This window comes from Caloenas nicobarica, chromosome Z (genome assembly GCF_036013445.1).
Source record: "Caloenas nicobarica isolate bCalNic1 chromosome Z, bCalNic1.hap1, whole genome shotgun sequence".
Classification (NCBI taxonomy): Eukaryota; Metazoa; Chordata; class Aves; order Columbiformes; family Columbidae; genus Caloenas; species Caloenas nicobarica.
The window spans coordinates 89,559,817-89,585,018 of NC_088284.1; the positions used below are offsets into that span (position 1 = coordinate 89,559,817).

General features: G+C 39.3%; 2 protein-coding genes across 2 annotated transcripts; one reads left to right on the forward strand and one right to left on the reverse strand.

The window, feature by feature from the left end:
- Positions 1–3,509: 3,509 nt before the first annotated feature.
- On the reverse strand, positions 3,510–12,020 carry RTCA (RNA 3'-terminal phosphate cyclase). The gene is made up of 11 exons (XM_065656292.1): positions 11,736–12,020; positions 11,530–11,630; positions 10,500–10,643; positions 8,981–9,104; positions 8,468–8,526; positions 7,799–7,940; positions 6,395–6,519; positions 6,205–6,263; positions 5,503–5,597; positions 4,205–4,309; positions 3,510–3,851 (listed from the first exon to the last, which is right to left on the reverse strand). Exons 1-11 carry the CDS (start codon positions 11,778–11,780, stop codon positions 3,753–3,755), a joined length of 1,098 nt encoding a protein of 365 aa, XP_065512364.1. The 5' UTR covers positions 11,781–12,020; the 3' UTR covers positions 3,510–3,752.
- Positions 12,021–12,534: 514 nt separating this feature from the next.
- On the forward strand, positions 12,535–23,356 carry DBT (dihydrolipoamide branched chain transacylase E2). Its single transcript, XM_065656293.1, has 11 exons — positions 12,535–12,782; positions 15,711–15,834; positions 16,013–16,088; positions 16,999–17,180; positions 17,546–17,670; positions 18,442–18,685; positions 19,474–19,640; positions 20,652–20,729; positions 21,640–21,831; positions 22,000–22,071; positions 22,956–23,356. Exons 1-11 carry the CDS (start codon positions 12,732–12,734, stop codon positions 23,121–23,123), a joined length of 1,479 nt encoding a protein of 492 aa, XP_065512365.1. The 5' UTR covers positions 12,535–12,731; the 3' UTR covers positions 23,124–23,356.
- Positions 23,357–25,202: the final 1,846 nt, after the last annotated feature.

Below are 25,202 nucleotides of genomic sequence, written 5' to 3' on the forward strand. Positions count from 1 at the left end.
TCCAGCCCTTGAGGGAAAAAAGGCCGTATGTAAAGCCTGGCCAAATCTGTACCAGGTCCCTTCAGTCCCAGAAGCACTGCAGGGGTGGCATAAGGGGACAGGCAGTACAGTGACAAAGGCGAGCAAGGAAAGGCCCGTTCACCGCCCTTCCCATCCATCCAGTGGTGGCCTCATCAGTCATGTCACAAGAGAAGGTTGGACACTTGAATGGGCCTAAGGAAGCTACCAAGGACTGCCAGTTATTAATGACCAGCGGCTATTTTTAACTGGCTTATAGAGAGCAGGGAGGTGCAGCAACAGTTGTCAGTATTGCTGAGCTGCTATTCATTGTATGCTTATGAAGAGGAGGTTGAGGAAGCTTTTTTTTTTTTCCTGGTAACCTGGGTTTTGTTAATCTTTGTTAGGTAGGTTAGCTGAGCATTTATACACTTCTGTATGTCTGTCTGGAAAACAGGAATTGCATTTCAAATTTTCAACGGGAATTTTTTGTTCAGCTGATTTTTTTTTTTTTTTTTTTTCTCTTTAGAAACGAAGCCTGCATATTTTAAAATTCTTCCCAAAAGAAATTTTTAGTTAGATGGACCTGATTTCAGGAAGTGTTGGATTTAGCTAGGAATTCTAACATGAGAGAGTTCTCCCAAGGTTTCACTAGCTCTTATTTTTTGCTGCAATAGTTCCAAGACAGTCTTGGGCATTTGTAAATGTGGGAAGAATTTTGGTAGCACTGCAGATAACATCTCAAGTGTGCAAAATGGCATAGTTTTTCAGAAGCAAATAAAAGCTATGAAAAGATACTCCACCCAGCCTTCGAGGAGACAGAAAATCATGGTGAGGCTTACCTTAACTTTTCATGCATAATGCATATGTGCACAAATATGTAAAACCTGCCTAATCTGAAAGATTTAATTTAGCTGTGCTTTTATTCATAAGGTCTTCTTAACATGACAGGAGCTAGTGATGCTGATTTATTTAGTCTTTAAATCATCTAGGCATTAACATCTAAGTAAACTTACAGACCACGAAGAATCTATTATGCAAGAAAGTGGGTCATTCTTATTTGATTGCTAAAGTGAAGCAGTGATTACACGGCAAGAAGGCCAAGTGTGTAAGGCATTCGCTAGAGATTTTAAAACCTAAGGGATTTTAAACCCCTAAAGTGTTAGTTGCTGGATTGTACTTTATAAAGATGTATACAATGTTGGCTTACTTCGAATAGTAGTACAAAGAATGTCTCTCAAGAAGCATAATTTCTACAAATGTTTGAATTGCATAAAAAAAATAGATTGCCTGCACTCTGTGAAAGTTGCTTGATTGGCTGTTGGCAAAAAGATACTCAACTACACAGAATCCAACAATTGAACTTCAAAAGTATTAAAAAGAAATACTTTGTTAGTTACAAACTGTATTCAATATGCTTTTCTGTATTAATTTTAAGCAATAATATGTAACTATTTGTAATTAATTTTTGGTTTGATCATCTTATTTCTAGGGTTTACTGAAGCTGCCTTGTTTTCAGCTGCCAGAGCAACCTGAGGATTCCCCACATACCAGAAATCTTATGAGTAAGGTAGAACAGATTATCTAATTGTCTTCTGCCATGTTTTCTCCTGAAGAAATACTGAAGAACTGGTACAGTGCTAAGCTCACTTTCCCTCTGTGTTTCCTGTAGCAGGAAGTAACTTCCATTTAAGAAGTAGTCCCTCAGCTTAAGAAACAAACAAATAAAAAACTCCACCAAAACAAACAAACAAACCAAAAAACCCCAACAAACCAACCAACCAACCAACCAACCACAACAAAAAGCATAACCCTTTTACCTGCTCACATTAAATGTCAGCTGCAGGAGTGGTTAAGCTCTGTTAACAAGTTGATCAGAAAAATCGTAGAACCTCCATCTTTGAAAATCTTCAGAACTGGAACTTCTAAGTCAGAGATGCTTTGATCAGGAGGTTGAATTAAATTACACCTAGCCATCTCTTCAGCAGGAATCTCTCCATTAGAAGTAAAATTAGTCAAGTATATTAATTTTTTTTAATTGTGGAAACAAGTAAAGATCCATTCATATGTGGTTTAGAAGAGCTTGTTTTCTTAAGCACAGAGAACAGCTCCTTGGGGCTTTCTTTCAAGTGTTTTGGAAAAATACATTCTGAGTTCTTCCAAAAGGAAACATTGAAAATCAGCAGCAGCACAGACTAGTAATTCAGAGACGTGCTCTACATCAGCAGTCGGCTCTGTGGTACGAACGCACTGCAGCGGGTGTCTGCTGCCTCCTGCAGACCGTTCCCAGCCTTAGGGAAAAAGAACCGTCATTCGGTCAGACATTAACAGCATCCCATTCTTTTGCACTAGTTTTTGGGTGGGGAGAGGGGAAGAAAACTAAGAAGAAAGATATTGTTAAGCAGATAGTTGGTGAACATTTTTGTATATCAGCAAAGGATTTTTGTCATGTTAGAAATGCACCGTAATGCAATTATCTTAATAAGTACAACAAACCGTACTTCAAGTTACAACTTCAGTTGTTCATATTTCATTGTCTCAACTGAGGAAAAAAAAATCTTAGAGCAAAGGCTGAAGTCTGGGCTGTGGAAAATCTTGAAATCAATTCAAGCTTCCAGAGTGCATTTATATTGTTTTGGTTAAGTGATTCAGTTCTTTGTATGCCAAACAAATGATGCCCTGTCTCTCCTTTTATCTTCCTTATACTTCAGAACAAGCTTTTGTAGCGCTATCAAGGCCAGATTGTCAGACGGTCTTCCTTACTTCATCCACAGATGGGGGATAATGCAACTGGATTTCATATACCTAAACATACCTGTGTGTATATGCAGTGCTGTGCACATACATTTCTGTATTTGTGTGCCTATATGTGTGTGTTCAACAGCTGAAATCAAGTACACCATTTAAAAAAGACCAAACAACAACAGCTTGGTGAAAATATAGACCCAGCTAGCATGTTAACAAGGACAACTGTAGACAGAAAATCCAGTCACATCAAGTTAATATTTTGTGTTTGCGATGTAATGTGGTATGGTTTTTTAGCTTGCTTGAGGTTTTTTAAAAATAGATGAAATGAGATGTAAAAGAAGATTATTTTACACATTGAGTGTTGTTTTTTTTTCTGTTGGGAAAGAAATTATGCTTCTGAAAAGTTACTTTGTATCCAACTCCCACTAAAACAACCTGCTGAGAAAACAGCAAATATAAATACCAGGCTTTTATATGGTGATACTGCTTTATTATTTCCTCATGCACAATTTAAATAAAATGGCTAAGGAGGGACAGCAATACAGATTTGATGGTACACTGCATTCCCTATACCTCATAACATAAAGGTTCTCAAAGAATAAACTTTACATTTTTCAAAGAAGAAAGAATGTATCACTATTTTTTCAAAATGGAAATAGTTATTTTCTACTTTGGTGAATCTGAATTTTTAAAGCTTCTAACTGAAGCTCTCAAATACATACAATGTATTCTATTTGTTGTCCTGTCTGTACTCATTTTGCTGCTAATACTAAAAAAAAAAAAAAAAAAAAAAAAAAAAGAGTGTAAAGTTGCCATTTTTCACACCACAGATTCTCAGCACATCAAGGAAAACCTCAACATCATCCTTGAAGTTAAAGCCCTCAGATGTGACAGAAGGCTCCTCCTGTTCACATGCATATCATACATCCATTGAAATGTAGTGCAGTACATCACTGAGGTATGTTGAGTTTTGCTTTTGTCAGTTTTCTGCCTTTTTTTTTAAAGCCCTATAAATTTGAGTTTATCATCCCCATTCCTTGGCACTCAATGATGTAGGTATCTTTACTGGGATCTTCCTCTTCCGATTTTGTCACAGTAAATTTGGCCTAAAACAGGATTAGAAATATATCACTAAGTTATAACATACTTAAGTTTAAATATTCAATATCTGATGTCAAATAATTGTACCGCCATGTGTTTATCTATATTACAGCTTTGACTGGTTTCATTAAGAAATGTTTAAATAAAAGTGGTGAAAGTATCTAACCATTCTAAAGGCATTTAACTCTAAAGTATGTTCATTTTCTACAGGTAAACTCCCATATAAATATTGTAGCAATTATTTTGCTAGTGCTTGTTCCGCATGATCAAGTTCAGTTCACAATGCCTGCTAAACTGCACAGTTCCTAGTCACTGCATGGCAACTGACAGGGAAAACTTCCTGAAGTTTTGGACTCACCTTTGTTAGCTGCTCTGCGAAATGTATAGCTGTTTGAGTATGAAGTGTAATTGGTCCACTTTTCACTCGAGACACCCCCTTTGCTAATGCCATAAAAATGATCAGCTGAAAAGGAGGAAGAGGTAATTATTAAGTAAGTCTTCAGATCTTAGGAACTTATTGATTAAAAAAAAAGTATATAAGATGTAAAAATGTGGTTTCCCAAGTTTCCTAAACGTTCATGGTGCTGAGTGTGAAGAATGATCCAAGGCGCAAGAAGCCTGGAAATGACTGCTGTTAATACCTATTACAGAAGGGCTGCTACTTTTCTCAGTGCAGTTTGGCACTTAACTGCATTTAACTTGGCTCTCCCTCACCCTCCTGCCCCAAAAACTCCCCAAAGTCATGTTAGACTCCAGATTAGTAGATTACTTCTGTGTGGAGAGAAAAACCTGAGGAAGGGTTTTTTTTGGTGGTGTTTTGTTGGTGGTGGTTTTTTCTTTTTTTAAATTGTAACACTTTATGGTCATGTAATCACCAGACAGATACTTAAAAATTCTGATTTCATTTACAAACATCACCATGACAAGTACTCTGTAAAGTATCAGGTAACTCTGAGTAGTTCCCATACACCCTGAATCTAGCTGTGGCATGTTCCCACTGAAATTGTACTGTGCATGCTTTGGAAAAAATAGGATGAGTCCCAGACCAAAATACTTTCTATTCTACTACATAATAGTAATGTGCGACCAGGTGTTTACAGCTAAGAGATAATGTCTCCTATCTAGAACAACCCAAGATTCTTACCAAGCTGCATTATTGGAAATAAGATAGTGGAGGGTGGAAGTTCTTAATTCTCAAATGAAATGAGGTGAGCACGACAAACAGGAACACCTCCTAGATATTCTGTTCTCTAATAGCTTCAGTTAGTACCATTCTTAATGTGTAACCAGGGAGCTATTTTTACTCCACTACATGGAGTGCCAAATAGAAACAAATTCCTACCTCTTTTCTTCCATAGCTACTAAAATTTGCAGAAAGGGAAAAATTAAGAGTGGTGGTGCAAAGCCAGGAGCATCTGTGGTTCCTATGAACTGTATGTAATTTCCTAATCCTAGCGATGTTGTGGCCACACCTGGAAATCTCCTAAGACTTCTAATTATCAACTAATTACTGTAAAGCCATGCGTACCTGTGGAGATACAGTCTAACTTTGAAATCTATATCTCATTCTTCCCTTGTTCATACTTACTTACAAGTCATACATACATGTATGTTCTTGCTACTTCAACCTCATGTAAAGCCATTCAGAAGCCTTACTTGGTCTTGCAGAGAATCATCCACAGTTCCACCATGTTTAAGATTCCTAAGCAGTATCTCAGCTGCTTCAATGCCAACCTTGTCAGGATTCTTTCCTAACAGAGAAATCCAGGAGATTAGGATGCTGCCAATTATTATTTAACATTCTAAAAATGCAGAAAAAAAAAAAATACATCAAGGAAAGATCAACTTTTTAAACCCTATTTCCATGCTCTTGCCTCAAATGTCTTCTTAAAAAGACTCCCATCCTATGATGGCACATAGTAAGTAGCCCCACTTACAGTCAGAGAAATATTTTATTCAAACGCTATAAAACTAAAATAACTTCTATTCCTTTTAATCTAGATACACATCAACACTCAGTGCTGAACAAAAACTTCAGGGGTAAACCACAAAGACTCTATGTTCTTAAAGTCCAGAAGCATTTTCAACTCAGTGATCCGTAACAATCCATTCTGTTAAAAGGTGAGTTTAACGATTTTTACATTTTTGTCACTAGGCAGAAGCAGCTTAGAAGTATAAAGTGTAAGATTCCATTTACTATGTTTAAAATCTGCTTATTTCCACTGTCCTTTATTATGGAACGACATCCCTTTAAAAATGCAACACTCAAAGCACCGCATCTTTGAACGAATTATACTTCAGATTCCTATTTATTAATAGCACATTAAATCTGTGAGGTGTACTTCATACAACTCTCACCTCTCTTGCCAAGTGATGACCCAGCTAACAAACAGCCTGTTGAAGTCTCTGCAACAACACTAAGCAGAAAAAACAAAATAAACATTAAGAACAAAATCACTCACATTATACTAATCAGATATGTAATCAAGATGTAACTAATCAACCAGTAAGGTTACAGGTACCAATGGAAAGTTTGGGCTCATCTTACATTATTCCACTTCCAGTCCCAATGGCTTGGTCATCAGGTTCTCGAACAGGCTGAATGTTAATGTAAAGATCCCTGATTTCTTTTCTGATGCATCTCACTGCTGCTGTTGACATGTCTTTTGCCAGCTAACAAGGTAAGAGGTAAAAAAGATTAATTAAATTACGTAACTACGGTAATACTTTTTCCTTGTAAGTCTAATTATTACAGTGGATCCCTTAATAAAAGGGCTACTTTATCAACTAGCAAAACAAAAGACTGTAATAAAATCCTACAAGCAAGAATTGAACATCATATTTTCTGAGATTTTCTCATAAAATTAAGGTAACATTAAATGCTGAACAAGTAACAATTAGAGTGATATATGTAGAAGCTTCAATATCGATAGAAATTCAAGAACAATTCTCCATTCATAGGGAAAAATATTTTATTTTAGTTTTGATTATCTCAAAGCATGAGATTGTAAAAAGAAAAAAAACACAAAAAACAAAAAACAACAAACCAAACAAAAAAACCCCACAAACAAAAAAACCAACCAACCAAAAAACAACAAACAAACACCAAAAAACAACCCACAACCAAAACCAAACCAAAAAAAACCAACCCACAATTGATATGTACAGGATGTACTCCGTAAGATATAATATATAAAATAACAATTTTAAATCATGGGCAGGTGAGGGCATATGAAGCTTATCCCATACTTGTGATGTAATCATAGCCAATATTCATAGGTTTGAAGATTTTAAGATCAAAACCAGCTCTTCAAAAAGTAACTCAGTTTTCCCTTTTCCTTCCTTTACTAATTCCTAGCCTGTGCCTGAGAAGGAGCCTTGGAGAGTTCCGCCACTTGTTCTCTGCAAACACAGACAGGATAGGAATAATAGAAAGAAGGAGGTAAAAAGGAACAAATTTCTCTCTGTTTTATCTTTGGCTAAACCTACTCTTAACTTGTTCTGTCTAATACCCTTAGCAATGGTCAAAAAATTTGATGTAGTCTGACCTCTGCCTATTACAGTGCACCATAGTTTACCCATAAATCTACAAACGAGGGCCATGATTTCAGATTTAAAATAATTGATGTAAATATGAACAATATGTAAATCAGAATAAGGCACACCTCAATATATGCTAAGAACTTTTGAACAGTCGGATGAGGGATAACAATGGCATCATTCACATTTCCTGTTTTAGCTGCTACCATATTCCTATGCAATAAATGCATTTTAGAAACATCCAAAATACTATTCTACAGCCTGAATAACTGAACCCATTTAATAAGGCTACTTAGTTTGTATGTGAAAGACTACAGAATACAGGAACAGTAGATGTATGTTAAGCAGATCACATGCAATTTTATATAGAGATATGAAGTTGGACACTACCACGGCTATTATCAAAACTTACTTTTATAGGCAGCGCTCCAGCAACAAATGCTCTTCCATATATCTTTGTCACCGTGCCACGTTCTGTTAAGTTTATTGGGCTCAACTCTTTGACTGGTGACATCTGGACTACAACTTCACCACCTCCCTGAGGATAGTAGCCCCTATTTAGGAACAGTAATCAGATATCATTAAATGCAAAGAGCACATGGAAACCAATAAAAGAGCCAGAAGGCTCTAAATATATTTCATTATACATTTTTATGTTCTCTGTTACTGTACATATGAATTTTCTTGATGTGTTCCTTACAAGTCATTATGATAGAACTAGGTTCTCTAACAGTATTACCTCATTACACTTAATATTAACTACCTAACAGCAACATAAACTGGCACCTCAGAAAAAGCTCAGTAATGTACTGCCTGTTCAGCATGCGCTTCCCTCAGGGATGCCCATAGGAAACATTAAACAGCAGCTGAAGACTCAGCAGTGAAAAAAAAAAAAAAACCAGACAGGAAAGAACCATATCATTCATCATCTGGTGGCAGTACACACAGGGCAGCTGATGCAGATTAGTTCATCTATTATAAATTCATTCTCAGCTTGACTGAGGGCACCTTGTGTGTGTGCCTCTGCACTCACACACTGGTTCAGTAAGGCCTGCCTCTGACACATGTCCGCGTAACTCACCTCTTTTTTATGTCACAATTAAATGTGAAATTGAACTTTTCAACTATTGGCTTGAAAACCTGAAAAACAAGCATACATAAAAACATAGGGTGAATCTATTTTGCATTTATAATTTTTTGCAGTCTTCCAAAAAGAAAAAATTTCAACACACAAATTTCAGTTACATTATTAAAAAAAAAGGCATCCAGTCTTATCCATAGAGCTTATTTGACATTCCTCATACTTCATTCTGAATGACACTTTGTGTAAAAGGATTTTCTTACGGAAGACAAAATCTTAACAATTTACAGCACTTCTAGAATAAATAATATATTTTCTTTAGTAATTAAAAGCAAACGATTAGTCGCTGCTTCATGAAATTCCATGAAACACTGGTTGCTTTCTACATGAACAGTGCAACATGCCTAATTCCACAATTACAAATAGAATTGCAGCAAGAGGAACAGAAGTACAGTAGTTACGTTGCGTGTATCTGCATGAAATATGCACCAAACCAAAGAAACATTCCCCTACCATGACTGTGTAGTCTATCTGAGGAGCCATCTCAGCATTAGTCCCGCCTTTTAAACGAAGCTCTGATGGGGAGGCAGCAAACAGCACACAAGGCATTGCTACCTGCATCAGCAGACACACACTCCTAAAAGCAATTGTAAGATAATCAAATATTGTGCAGTTGTAATCAGAGTTCCACAGAATCATTACATATCAAAGGCAAATGACCTTCCAGAGCACTTATAAAAGTATGTGATTTTGAACATTACCTACAAAGTAAACTTATTCGCCTTAAAAAATACTAATTTAAAACTTCATGTCCTTAGCAAGTCTAAATATGAAGGCTTTTGTTTCACAATAAGCAATATTCCTGTTTGAAATAAAAGTAATGTAGCTTACTTAGTATACTGATCAGACTGTGAAAACTGTAGGTTTAGCTAACACATGATAAAAGCAGAAAAGTCTCAGGCAGTAATTTCAACATTTTAATACTTATTTAATAACAAAATGTTTAGAAAAGTACAGAATTGCTTAGAAGCTGCTGAGCATCCTGCACAAGAAAATTCAGGAACGTAGAAAAGACGCTTTTAAAGTAAGTCTGTTCAGCAAAACAACACAGTTATCTCAGAGGGGTTTCAAACATAATTTTGAATTGTGAAAACAGTGATCACCACTGAACTGAAGAAAACATGGGTTTGTTTTCTTAAATAACTTCCAAATGTTTGTGAACCATACTGTCTCTCTTTTTTGTGTGTGCTTAATTACTGATTCTACTGTATTGTTGCTTACTCAAACCTTTCTGTGTTAAGTAAAAGGCATCAGCTTGATTGTTTATACTACTGCAGCTCAGAAAAATATTTATTTTAGCTTCAAGGAAACTTTAATTTATGCCTAACCTAGCTTATGCTTCCAAACAACTGTTCACCCCAGCCTTCCGCAGCTAAACCCAACTTGGTTTTGCAACAGATCCCAAGAACAAAGGACCCAACACAGAAATACAGGACAGAAGAAAGACACGAACAAAGAATCGCGGGTAAAATATGTCCCCAGTTCCAAAAGATGAGTATCCCATTCTGTACCATCATGTGCGTAAGTAAAATCTCAAAATTTACTTTATTATATGATGAGGATTATTTCAGATCTCTCAGATTTAAGATACTTATCTACTTTGATGCATTTGACCTGATGTTTAATGTACTAATATGAGAAAATAATGGATACAGTTTTAAATACATGGGCAGCTGTTTTTCACTTAACATTAATCAAGTTTCAACTTATAGATTAATTATAATTTTAAAACTATTACACTTGCATGTACTTTATTCATACATATCCTGCCTATTCTAAAGGTCCTTTGGTCACATGTATCTGACTCAGGCAGCACAGATTTGGGCTCATTAGCCACGTGATAATGTTCTTTTTTTCCCCTCGCTGTTTTGTGATAATTTTAAAGTTACGAAATCATCTTCTGTCATAATTTTAAAATTACCAAAAGCAGTCAAGAGCAGTTACCAGTCACTATCTGTGTACAAAGACATACCCCGCTGTTTTGGTATCTGCTATGTGGGTTCCACCTTTAATCTTCCCAGGAGTGAAGGTTATTTCTGTTGAGCCAATTTCTCCGCCTTCCAGCTTCCCCTCGCACAGATCTCGAATGATCTCCAGTCCAGACAGGTGCTGAGGCCTTGGAGTGACAATACAAAGTCAAAGATATATGCAAACAGACTACATTCTCATGTTACGTTAAAAGAACTACTAAATACCAACTAATAAATACTACAACTGCAAATTTCAGACCAAATAAGGATCAGAAATTCGATCTGGTTCCTACAGTGCTTCTCCTGAGTTCACAGGAGCCAAGGGAGCAGCATTCAGGCCCTTCTGGAATTTGCAGGATTCTGCTGTGTTTTCCATTAGAATGGGTCCAGACAGGCGAGACACAGGAGCAGTCACTTGTCCTAATGCTTGGACAAAAATGCAATGGGATAATGGTGGGAATGCTGAACTGGAGCCAAGCCAGTAACTGGTAGCCAGAGCCACAGGGGAGCCAACAGCTTTGCTATTTATCTGTCTCGCTGTGCCTGTGTTTCCATTTGTTTGAGTGATTTAAACGGGAAGGAAACAAACTTCTTAACACCACACACTCGGTGAATCATGTTCCGCCGAGGCGCTGTGTGACTCGGACGCTTTTCACGTTTCATGCCATGCAGTCTGCTCAGCACCTTGGAGCATCTTTCAGACGCTCTGTGCCTGGGTGTCTGAGCGGCGGCCGGGCCGGGGGCAGCGCCGAGGGGACAGGGCGAGGGGTCCGGAGCCTCCGGCCGGGGGGCTGCGGGGCGCCCGGCCCGTGGCCCAGCTTTGCTCCGGGCTCAGCCCTTCACGTCAGCGAGCCACAGCCGGGGTTTTCTGCCAAAAGGGTCTTCTTAAAGCGATGTCAATACTTGGGGTTTGTTCTTGGAAGTACTTCAGGCAAAATCGAGCCAAGGCGTCTGCGCGGCCACGGCCCCGCCGGGCGGGCCTCACACACGGCCCCGCTGACCGCGGAGAGAGGCCGCGGGAAGGGCCGTTACCTGAGGCCGGGCTGGCTCCTCCCGGCGCGGATCCGGCGCACCCGCAGCGGCAGGCCCAGCAGGCAGCTCAGCGCCGTGGACACCCGCAAGATCTGCCCGCCCTGCACGGAGAAACCGCGCTCGTCAGGCGCTACAGCACTGCCGGCCCGCCCGCCACCGCCGCTCGGGGCGAGGTGAGGCGAGCCCAGCCCGCCGCCCGAGCTCACCCCCTCCATGATCCCGCCGTCTATCTCCACCCGGTCCCCGTCCATGGCTGGCGGTGAGCGGAGCTGCCTCTCGCAGAGGCCCCTGCCGCGCTGACGGGCTGCCGGCGGGGCCCTGCAGACGGCCAGCCCCCGGCGAAGCAGCTCCCGGCGCCGCGAACGCTTGCCCGGAAGCACGCCCGAGATGCGATCCGGTGCCGGCGACGCTGGAGCAGGCGCAGAGCGGAGCCACCGCCCTCCCGCCCGCCCTCCGTGGGTTGGCAGGGGCGGCTCCGCTGCAGGAGCAGCCGCCGGGCCCCAGCGCACGGGCAGCCGCGTAGCGGATGGAAGAGCCGCCTCCTCCCCGCGGTGAGGACCGCGTCCCGGCACAGGGCGGAGCTGCAGCGGCTCGCCGTCCCGGAGGAGGCAGCGCCGTCCCCACTCCCGAGGCTCCTGGGCCGCAGCGGTGACAAGCGCGGCACCCCGCAGGCAAGCAGCGGCTGGGGCGGCAGCCCCGCGGGCACGGCTGTGCCCCGCAGCACTCCGTTCCCCCGGAGGAAAGCAGCGGGATTCCGGCCGTCACGTTTATAAGGGAGGAGTTTTCCCCTGAAGCCGAATCGCTGAAAGAAGCGCGGAGAGACGGACGCACGTTGGTCCGGCAGTGGCACTCGTGACTTTATTACAGGTGTACGGGGAAGGGCCGGGCACCCCGCGCTGCCCTCACGCCACTCCGGCCAAGGGAAACCGCGCTTTGCTCCGGGAACCCCCGGTAGGCGCTCGGACTCGTGACGCCCTCCCGTTACTTCCTGTGGGCGTGAGCCCGCTCCGAGGCGCCTCCCGCGCTCCCCGGGCAGCGGCGGGACCGAGCGGCCGCTCCGCCGCCGCCCCGCGCTCCCGCCCCCTTCGCCACCGCCCTCCCTGGCCCGGGTCCCGGTTGGCTGCGGCCGCCGTGGCTGCGCGGCGATTGGCTGGTTGGTGGGAGGTGTGCGAGGCGCGAGCGCTGCCTTCTCCCGGAGTAAGATGGCGGCGCTGGCCGCTCTGAGGAGCAGCTGCTGCGGCGCGGGGCGCCTGGTAAGGGGAGGGGGCGCTGCGGGGGGTGGCGCTCCCGGTTGGCCGGTGCTCCCGGTTGGCCGGTGAGTGGGTGGCCGACGCGCGGCTCCTCCACCTCGGCGGCGGAATCCTGAAGCCCCGTGGCTTCCTTCCAGCCGGGAGCGAGCAAGGACCGGGCCGCAGCCCCTCCGAACAAACATGACACAGTCGCGGATTTGCCGCCGCCTCAGCCCTCCCGGCCGCCGCCTCCCCCGCGCCTGCGGGCGGGCAGTGCCCGCGCTGCCCCACCCGCCTCCTCGCAGCCTGTCCGGCCGCCGCTGCCCCCCGGTGCGCAGGTGACGTGTCCCTGTCAGCCGGCAGCGCTGGGCCCCGCTCGGCCCGCGGTGCCCGCAGAGCCCACCCGCCGCGCCCCGGGGCTCGGACAGTTCTCGCTCCCCAGGGCCCCCAGAACAGACTTTCTCTGCCCCAGGCTCCTGCCCGCTGAGGGTCTTCGCCGTGTTCCCCGTGCAGGGAACGTGTGCCTCCCGTAAAAAGGCACCGACACCCTTCTCTTCTGTTATTTCTTAGTCGTCTGATTCATTGCATTGCCTATCCGTTGCACTGCCAGCAGCGCTCCTCCGCCCCTGCGTCTGCCCGCTTTGCACAGCGTTCTGCACAGAGGGGAATCCTATTACTTTGGATCCCAGGAGCCTTGATATTTGTACATTAAGTAGTTGAGCTACCTTATCCTACTTCAAGAGGTGAATCTACTTGATTGCGTTTTAGGACGCTTATAATCTCCTATACCATCCTGAAGACTTACTTTGTGCTTTCTTCTGTCTTTTTGTGCCTTCCTGCTCTAGTGAAGAATGTTGGTTTCCAATTATGTCACTACTGTTTTGTGAAATGTCAGAAACGTCTTTTTGTAAGATAATCCAAGTGAAAACAAAATTAAGGATCGGTTATAGTTCTCATTTTTTGCTCCTAAAAATAATTCATATCGTATTTTGAAAACGACAAAGTGTGGTAGTTGTCCACGGGGGCTGTAAGTTGTGAAGAAGAAAAGAAAGAAGCCTGGAGGTCTTTTTGTGAAGTGGTAGGGAAATAACAGTCACCTGAATGTGGTGCCAGGTGTTTAGGTGAGGAATAACATCTGACTGAAACATGCTACCAAGGATATTGGTTTAGTATACAGGCAACTATATACTTGGAGATTCAGAATATATAGGCAAACCGAATCAAATAAATAAGTAAATATTCACTAAAATGACTCAATGCGACAGCAAGTCAGAAGAGTTCTATAGAGGAGTATCCTTTCATGTGAAGTCATTGCCTTTGAGCACAAACTATGCAATTTGACTTTGAAATTCAGTGTTATTTCATTAGGTAATCAGTTGCCTGCAGGATGCATAAAAACATTTTTTCTGAGGCTAGCAGTAGAGCTTCAGGATCAGTGGTGACTTAGAAAAAGCACAGCGGGCTTCTTTTTAAGGAAACAACCAAAACTGAACTAAACAGGGGCAAGGCAGTTCTCCCCCAAATAGCAAACAGCTCCCAAGTTGTCTTGGTTTAACCACAGGTCTTAGTGAGGCAGATACCCCTGGCTGGGGTGTCCGCAGTATCAGTGAGAGGCTGGAGTGGGTCCTCAGTTTCTGCTCCCCACTGTAACTCCGTCCATTGAAGACTTGCACGGAAAAGGTGTTATCTTACTGTGGCATTACTGCCTTTAAATTGTCATACAAACAGCCTAATAGTGGTGACGTAAACATAACTGCTAGTACTGTGCTTGTCTTTTATTACTATATTTTTCCAGACATCAAGATATGTAGGTGGGTATGCTATGGATATTAGAACTAATTTATATGCTTTTGTTTTTTTCCTTATTTGGCGTTACACCAAAAATAGTAGTATGGTGATTAAATACTGAAATTAATAAGCACAGACTCCTTAATGGATTTTAATTTTCCCCCTTATTAGAAAGGAACACTGTTTTATTAACAGATTGGGTACTGTGTATTTGCTTTAACATCCTAGCACACCAGCTGTTTAGTAGAGAATATGCGAAACTGCAAACCAAAAAGATTCCATTTTTTTTAGTGCAGTAGTTTTGAATTATTCCTACAGATATAAACTGAAACATCATTTAAACTCTTCTGCAACAAAGCCCATCTGGGTTTTTTTTGGCAGTGATATTACTAATTCACTACCAGCATTGGTTACCAAATGTTAAAAACACGTGGAAAGCATTATGAAACTTCACATTTAGAAATAGTTCAGAGATTTGCTGTGCTCCTTCACTGTCTGAAGAACCTTTCAGAAAATTCCATTGACCCTTTAAGTTGATTTCTGGATTAATATAATTGTAACCATGAAAGAAAACTATCTCACGTGCAGTTCTTAAAAAATAAAGTTGATGTGAAATTACATTTACTTGAAGACTGATTGCCTTCTGTATGTTAGGAGAAATAAGAGGGCAACTGTCTCTGCCTGCTGATGTCAAGTTCCTTTCCAATTCGTACTTCTGATCAACCTTTGGTTGCAATAAGAACTGACAAAAATATGCTAATTTTTCCTGCAGTCTAGGGGACCCTTGTAGCATCCATTCTAGATAAGAATGTTTCAGATGGCTGATGTAGTTAATACCATGTATGCTTTTTGTGTGTGTGTCCTGATTAAACTAATTGTTTAGAGAAACAATAGCAAGTATGAATCTCTTACCAGATCTTGTTGTGATTTTTGTTAATTGATTATGTTATTGTGGCTTTGATCTCCTCATGTGTTAGTGAAAGAAGTTAACATATTTGGCAAAGTTTATGCTAGTTTAATGGCTATTGTACATTCAGTATGTGTTCAGTATAGTAGTGTTTCCATAAGAACTTATATAAACTAGAAACTGTTGCATCAGGAATATTAAATGAGCTCTACGTTCATCAGTCCATTATATTAACACTTGAGACTTTTCTCTCCCAGGTTTGCATTCACCGTGTTAGATCGTGCAGCAGCATTCGCTTTATAAAATCAAAATATGTGTGCGTGTTTGACAAATCTGCCCTCAAGTTTAGTCATCAACAGCGATTATTCAGAACATCTGCTGGTAATCTTTTTCATAATAAAATAATGTATTTTATTTTGCTATTTTATGAGTGTTATGTTAGCAGTTTGTATATGACTGGTATGTAGACTAGTTTTGATGCATTCAGATTGTTCTGTCTGATATCTTATATTTAATACTAAACATGCTGTATTTCCATTTCCTTGTTGTCTGTTTTAAGTTTCATGTGGCCAAATTGTCCAGTTTAAGCTTTCTGACATTGGAGAAGGGATTATAGAGGTGACTGTAAAAGAATGGTAAGCTCTGCTTTATTAGAAATACGCTAAGAAATCATTAAGTAGTTTAACAGCTTTACCAATTATTTATCTGAGAATATGTTTTCTGGGTTACTAGGGAAGTTTTTTTAGTTTAATTTTCTGCATTTTAAAACCTTGTATATACTTTACGTTTTGTTTACTTGCAATCTGGTAAATCTGGGAGTGGAAAAGATGTAAGGAGTGGGAGGGCCTAACTGCACCTGTATTTAGGCTTTCTTTCAGTGACTAATGTTTTTAGAGTGCCGGACATCTGTCTTTTATTACACTTACTTAGGCTGAACTTTAGAAACAAATGACTAGTCTAGAGAATCCAGATAATTTCATCCTATACCCCTTCCGTATTCACTTTAGTAAAATATTTGAACATTTAAATTGTTTTTAAAATGCCAATGATGAATGGATTAAGCAAAATCAAACTGTACAGTGAAGGAAGGCAGCATCGAAATGCCCCGTTCTTTGTACAAATAGGTGAAAATACCTCCTTTGCATAGAAGACAGTGTTTCCCACTTTTGGTGTCTTTTCTGAAACTGATTGTATACTGATTCTGGCACAAAACTAAGAACTTCCTTAGGTTCAGACTAAGCTGGGCTAGTTCTTATTTTTTAGATGGCTTATAATCTGTCAAGAAAACTCTGCTTTACTGAAGTAATAGGAAAAATATATGCATGACGATATTGTAAATCATTGCGTCATTTCAGACAGCAAAGGGTTCTGAAGCAGTCAGGCAAAAGGTATATAGCAAATGTACCCATTATGTAGAATTTGTCATCTTAAATGGGATGCGTTTGCATGTTGTGGGGATGTATATAGGTGAAGTTATCAAAAGAATACACAGCATGGATTTTTACACTTAATATGTTTTATACTGACCTGTGTCTTTTCTCTTAGGTATGTAAAAGAAGGTGATAGCGTGTCTCAGTTTGATAGCATCTGTGAAGTACAGAGCGATAAAGCATCTGTTACTATTACTAGTCGTTATGATGGCATCATTAGAAAACTCCATTACAATGTAGATGAAATTGCTTATGTTGGAAAACCATTAGTGGACATTGAAACTGATGCTTCAAAAGGTATTTTAAGCTGTTTTTTCACTTACATGTTTTATGTTTGTTGTTATAAAACCTTCAGTGACAAAGGCATTTACGTTTTCCTCCTGAAAATCTTAAAATTGAATTATTTTTTTTCCTTTATAAAGTCAAGAAAATCAAGTAGAAATAGCTGTGATATTTTACTAGGATTTAAAATCTCAGAAGCCAGACATGTCCCGTTGAAAGTTTAGCTTAAGCAGCAGGCTTTAGCATGCTTTGTTCCCATCCACAGTAGCTCAAAGTAAATGTTAAAAAGTTCAGCTGTCACAGAATCACAGGATGGTTGAGGTCGGAATTTAACAAATGCTTATAATGTAGTAAAGTTAATGCTTTTCTTTAATTTGCAGGTGTTGCCTCTGAAGATGTTGTTGAAACACCTCCTATGTCTCATGAAGAGCACACTCACCAAGAGATAAAAGGTCACAAAACATTAGCAACCCCTGCAGTTCGTCGTCTGGCCATGGAAAACAACGTAAGTTTGCTGAATCCGGTCCTGCTGCATTTTGTATAGCAGCTTGACTGACTAGGAGAACAGTGATCTAAAGGGAAATGCAGAGAGAAATGGCTTGTTTTCAAATACATTTCAAATGTGTAAAAACTGTAGTAAAGATGAGAGGACTGTGCTTTCTGATTATTATGGCGGATAGGAAAAGAATTACTGGGCTTGAAATGCAGCTAAGATGCTTTAGGCTGGAGATTAAGACAACCTTTTTGGAATAAAAATAATAAAGTATCAGAATAGATTCCTGAGACAGAGGAAAGAGGAGAGAAAATGGAATCTCAGCTTTAGCTACCTTGTTCTGTTTTTCACATTTGTATTGGAGCAGAGGATGTACTAGGTGACCTTTAAGTGCTATTCTAATTCTTTTTTCCTGTGAATCTATGAGTATTCCATTGGTTTTGAAACCTTGTGGCCCATCTTTAGGAGAAAAAATAAAACAATAAATAGAGAAAATTAAGTGACAAATCGCTTTCCTCAAATTAATATTTCATTATTGATTCTGTGAGGTAATTAAGAGGCAAGTAGTATTCATAGTTCCTCTTTAAATATGCAGTTAGACACCTAGCTGGTCTTCTGGGTGATTTTAACAACATTGAGTACCTAATAAATCATAGAAAGTGAAAAACAACTGTAGATATGTTAGACCAGTAACTGGAATAATTTTTAACTCTAATTTACAATATAGGCTGGTTTTATATTGCTGTAAAATGAAAGTGTCATAGCTTGTTTTGTACTTTTCAGGTTAAATTGAGTGAAGTTGTTGGAACAGGGAAAGATAACAGAATCCTTAAAGAAGACATACTCAACTACTTGGCCAAACAAACAGGAGCTATTTTACCTCCATCACCAAAGGCTGAAATTATCCCACCTTTGCCAAAATCAGAGACTGTGCCAGCTGCTCCAAAGGACAAGGCACACAAAATTCCTGTACCTGTTTCCAGACCTATTGTGTTTTCAGGAAAAGATAAAACTGAACCTATCACAGGTAAATCATGAAATATGAAATCTTGGGATCATGTTCCCAGTAGACTACCAGTAAATGTTACTCAGTGAACAGCTGATTCCTTTTGATGGGAGTGTGTTTCATGTTATTGTCATGCAAGTGAGCAACAGGAAAACATGCCCTGTAAGGGGGTGTTGCATGAAGTAACTATTTTATGAAATAACTGTTCATGTTTCACTCAGATGGAGTTGGGCTGCAAGTTGCACTTGCTCATTTTTAATCCATGTTTCTTCAAACGTATGCTGAAACAGGTAGGAATTCTGAAATGTGAATTTGTCGCAGTATGAATCATCATGCAATTAGTGGCAAAGTGCAGTGAATTTAAGGGTTTATCAGTGCTTAACAGTAGCGTATTTCAGCATTCACATTTGTTCTGGAGAAGAGTGCAACAAAAGACGCTGAGGTAAGAAAAGTCACATTAAAAGAGGAAGATAAAAGGTTTTTGCTTACCTTTCAGTCAATGTTTATTTGGAGAGGCTGGAAAGAGTAGTGCAGATTACTGTATTATGATTTCAAATAAAAGCATACATAGGAGATATATACGGTAATGTAATCTGAAATATTACAATTGTAAAAATTGAATTTGATTTGCTAAATAACTGTTGATCCTAAAGTGAGTTTTACCCTGTCCTTTTTCTGTTGTGATTGGGTTTGGTTTGGTTTGGTTTTAAGTTGTGTAATTTGTTCAATGAAAACAAGTAACTGAAATTTCACCATAACTTCCCAGAAGCTTATTTTGTTGGTTTAAGAAGTTGGTGAATATTTTGCAGGTTTTCACAAGGCAATGGTAAAGACTATGAGTGCAGCCCTGAAGATACCCCACTTTGGTTATTGTGATGAGATTGACTTGACTCAGCTTGTTCAGCTGCGAGAAGAGCTGAAACCTCTAGCACAACTTCGTGGAGTTAAGCTTTCCTTTATGCCTTTCTTCATAAAGGTGAGACGTGCGGCAGAGCACTGTACAGAGTACTTATTGCCAAAACCCGATCAATGATTGTTGTCAGTTTGGAGACCCTCTCTATCATGTGAATAATTACAGGTCGCAAGAAAAGTCTCAACTTCTCTTGTTTATCGAACCACTTATCAATTTACTGTTGGAATTGTAGTTAGGGTTATATAATATCATGGAAAATTTTTGGAATATGAATGGGGAAGGACAGACCAGATAAAGCATTATTCATTATGGGGGTAAACATCACGGGGTGTTTGAATTACACAAAACAAATTTTGGAAACTGTCAGTATTTTTTATGAGCTCCATTAAAATGAACCTGGTGTGAAATGCATCCTTATTATTGTTGTTATTATTATTGTATTTCTGTTGGTAATGAACCCCTCAGGTGAATGTATATGTCCCTTCTGTGGTTCGGAAGACCAGGCACTTGCACTTGTTTGCTTGCCATGGTTCCATTTCCAACTGTTGGCATCAATGAAGGCTGGTGCATTGCCTAAGCTACACATTGAATGCATAGCTTAGTCTGAAGCTTCTGGTAATGCTTTTTCAATTAGAGTGCTAAGTAAGCACTCATTATGCTCATTCTCTTTAGGGGAATTAGTATTACTTCCTTGAAATAATTGTCATCTAAGTGGGGAGCTGAGAATTACGTTGGTGCTGAATCTCGTATCTTTTGTCTTGGGATATTTTACTTGAATTGTGGAATAGAAATAACAAATGCAGATTCAGCTTCAGTTATACTTGGGAAAGGGATTATCACTTCTTATATGTCTGTCTTGATGTATATCTGGTTTTTGTAAGTTGTCCTTTTCTTCCGCTATCTTCATAATGACAAAATCAGAGAAGTTCAGGAGTGTAAGCGAAATTTGGTTGCATTGAGGAAATCCTTATTGTTATTCATTTAAATTGTCTCCCACCGTTCCTTTCCATGCAGTTTTATGGTTATAAAATACAAAAATCTGTCTCTTTTTTTTGTTTGTTTGTTTTTTTTCAGGCAGCCTCTCTGGGATTATTGCAGTATCCCATTCTAAATGCTTCTTTGGATGAAAGCTGTCAGAATGTCACATATAAGGTTTGTAAACTACCGATAAAAGTTGTGAGCAGAAAACCTAAACAGCTACCAGGTGCTTTTCAGAATGTCTGGGCTAATTGTAAGAACCAAAATTATGGTGTTGTGCTGGGAAATAATTTGTGTGTCCAGATCCTAAGATTAGACTTGATTTATTATTGATCTTATTTCAGCAGTTTGTTTAATGAGTCACTTTGTTATTCAGGCTTGCTTCAAAAGTGCATATTAATGTAGTGATTTCCTATTTTTCACCTGAAGATGGGCCAAGCATTCAAAATGAGAACATTTAAAATCTAATACAGTAGTATTTTTAGTAATGGCACAGTGGTTCCACTGTTCCAATGCTCAATCCTCATGTATTAAAGTCATATTTTAAACACAATTTTGATAAAAAAATAATTAATTGTCATCCAACTTGCTGGATTGATACTTCTGGGCAGCACGTTTCTATTAAGTGATGTGTATGCATTCCTTGTAATACAAACTTTTTTTATGCTGGTTTGTCAATATCTCTCAGATGAATCCTTACATATTCCTTCTAGCAAATGAAAGGCAACTCAGTTTTCTTTTTTTAAAATTTATCATTCTCTTTAAAATCTGCTAGTCATGTCTTGTTACCCATACAATCATCCTAAACTGAAATATTTTTAGTGCAAAATTGATTCCAGGATTTTTTATTTCCTGAATGTGAAATTGCCAAAATCAATTTGCACTTTGCAGATGTGGAAAGCTAATATTGAAAACTTTACATCACCTTCTCCCCTCAAGGTTGTATAGAGGAGGAGTTTACTACAGACAGCTCTTTCTAGGTTAAAAAGTTATTTGAAGAAGACATTATTCAAGTACTTTTTATGTAAAATATATTTTATGTTGACTGCTTACGTTAATGTCCGGTTAATGAAACTTGTTGCAGGCTTCGCACAACATTGGAGTTGCTATGGACACAGAGCAAGGTTTAATTGTCCCAAATGTGAAAAATGTTCAAGTCTGTAGTGTGTTTGAGATTGCTTCTGAATTAAATCGCCTACAGTCCTTGGGCTCTGCAGGCCAACTGGGAACGAACGACCTGACTGGGGGAACATTCACCCTTTCAAATATTGGCACGGTAAGTACAGAAAAAGGAGAACTTGTATCTGAGAACTGCTTCTGAAATGAATACCTTAGTAAAGTTTTATATGCAGTGAACAAAACATGTAGCAACTAATGCAAGAGGCAATCTGCATTTAAAAAAAACCAAACCCACAAACTAATATTCCCAGATTTTTCTTTCTAGATTGGTGGCACGTATGCTAAACCGGTGATACTACCTCCTGAAGTAGCTATTGGAGCACTTGGAAAGATACAGGTATATTAACTTCATCTTAGTGATGTGAATGCTTAACTCGAGCTAACTCAGGTCATCTGTAGAGAAAATGAAATGTGGCATCCCCTTGTTTTGTTTTTGTTATATAAACATTTCCTCTTTATGTTACAAAAATTGCATAGCTTGTGATTGAGAAGTTTTGTGATGTTTTTAGATGACCATGCAGAGACACCAAATGTTTAAACAGATCTCATGCCAAAGGTTCAGATTTGTTTTCTAGAATCCTGTTTTATTTCACTCACATGTATGTTTAGCCTTGTAGTTATTAAGAAACAACATAAATATATTTTACAAGTTTTGCAACGTGGTGATAGCATTTTTGTGATCATCAAGGAGAAGACTTAAGGCTAAAAACCTATTCTGATAATGAAGTTTAATTTCATGAGCCAGGTAGCTTAATCCATACAGAACTCTGTATGGTGAAGGCAGTTTTTTATTTTCTGGATTTCAGGCTTGAGTTCTTCAATATATGCATTTGAGATCAATGTTGGAAATGAAATTTGTATTAATATACTTTTTCTGTGTTATTCCTTTGAACCTTTCGTTTAGGGAATGCTTTAAGGAAACTCTCACTTTGAGCACTGACAGTGCGATAAACTATTCAAAAAGAAACTTTTGAGTCAATAAAGGTTTTCACTACTTAAGTATTTCCATGATGGTGGAAACAAGATATGACTGTAGGTTTGCGACATATTCTAATCCACAGCACAAACAATAATGGGGAGGTCTTTGGAATGGCACTACTGCTGTCTGTCTAATTGGGCAAAATGTTTAAATCTAGATTAACAAATTAACAATAATAAAATACAGATTTGTTAATGAAAGTATTTAATATTTCATTTTTTTTCCCTTTCTCTGGTTTTTAGCTTCTTCCTCGGTTTAATGGAAAAGGTGAAGTATTTAAAGCACAGATAATGAATGTGAGTTGGTCAGCTGATCACCGCATCATTGATGGAGCTACAATGGCCCGGTTTTCTAACTTGTGGAAATCTTATTTGGAGAACCCTGCTTCGATGCTGCTAGACCTTAAATAAAGGAAACCATGGCCAGAATATGCCTTTAAACTTTGTGGATTAGGCTGAGTAACTATAAAAGCTGGCTCTGCTAGCACGTACCCTTTGCTACTCACATAATAAAATAATTTTATGTGGTTAAAAGTTCTCAACAGCTGATATCCGTCTATCAGTTAGTTGTTACTTCTTTTAAGTAGTAGCGCTGCAATTTCTTCTACAGCAGACTGTCAATAAATCATGGTGCGACTTCTGAATATGGTGATGGAATGTCTTTATTTTGCCTTTTATAATATATCTGGTTGTGAGGCTGGTGTGACTCAATGGCACTGACCTACATCTGCAGTATGTATAATCTGACTAACCTGTTTTGAAGGGAAATACTCATAGTTCTTTCTTGTTGGACATGTAAATTTATTTTAACGAATAATATCCAAATTCACAAAAGAAGTTATGCAAACAGCATGTACAAATAAAATGCCTTTTATGCTTCTGCTGTAAGATGTCCAGAGCAATCTTTGTTGTTTAACTGAGTAAACCTCTCAAGTCTTTTGCTAGTCCACTTTTTCCTGTCAATTACTTGCCCAAGTACTCTTTATCAAATTATAAATGAAGAGGCCATATTTATTCCAATGCTTATTGATAACATTTATTGATAACTAGCAGGGCCTTAATACTCTCTAGAACAGGGAATGTAGGAGGAGTTACATTTATACAGTCCTAAAATTACATTTGGCCCTTTGAAGGCAACCGCAAGGCAGATGTGGCCCTTGGTGAAAAGGAGTTTGACACCCCTGCTCTAGAATATCCTGGTTTTTTTTATAGGCTGGAAGTAGTTTAAGTCCTCAAATGCTTTCCAGTTTTTTTTTTTTTTTCTTATAGGAAGCATCTGATTGTTTAAAAAAAAAAGAGAAAAAAGGAGGATCTCATTTGTTATTCTGTCATTAGGTAAGACTGACAGTAAGCAGAATGTTTTGTAAAAGCTTGCATCACCTTGTATTATTGATGTTCAGATACTAGAATTTGACAGATGAATCAGATACAACAAAGAATTAATGTTAAAAAATACTGAGGTAGATAAGGACTTTTTAAACTCAGATACGAAGCCCATAATGAATAGGTTCAAGTTAATGCCTTTAGTTATGCGGCTTTAAGGTAAACTAAACAGATAATAAGGATTGCACTGGTTATTTAACAGGAGATACGAAGAAAACTGTTGGATATAAATACCTTCTAGAAACGTAAGTTGCGAATGGACACAGGAAGAGACAGTTACATGGCCTTAAAAATTAATTTGTGAGGCACAAAACTGACGTTTTCTCCTTTCTTCAGATATATCAAAAGCTGCCACTACAGGAGCATTCTTCAAAATTGTAGACCAAAGTTGTCTATTGCATTTAGCTGGGAAGATGCAAGACACAAGCTCCGGAGGCAGAATCTCTGCTGTCCTTGATGCTGAGACTGAGCAAGAGGAAAGCTGGTAATGTAGGGGTGGGAGCACGGGAAGCACACATGTAAGATGCTATTTATATTTGTATTGTGGTATGAAGGTCTTTTATACATAGGTCATTTCTTGCAAAGTTTGACTAATACATTATGCTTATCACTTATTTCATTTTTATCAGATTTATTTATTCCTAATAAAAAAAATAAAGACACAAAGAATTGTAGTAATATTGGGTTTTTTGTGAATTATATGCAGGCAATCCTGTACAGGTGATTCAAACTTCTATTTCTTCTTGTCTTAAAGAACCTACTGCACTCAAGACTACCAAAAGAACAGTCTAATGGCTACTTTCCTTCAAGTATAGTTGTGGTTAGGGCTTAGTTTGAATAGTTTATTTTTTAATGTTATAACCATGGAGAAAATAAATTGAGGAAATGTAAGTGTGTGACAGAGAGCGGTAAAGTGCTTTTGAAATATTTGAGACAGAATAATTTTGTTCACACAAGGAGCCTGAAATTTGTCTCTCAAAGCTCCACTAAAAGGAATTTTTTTTTCCTAGTTCTAATTCTCTCTCTCTTTTAAGGAGGAGGAAATTAGGTAGTTAGTGTTTAAGTTATGACTTTTTTAGATCAAGAAAAAACATTGCTTAAAAAGCA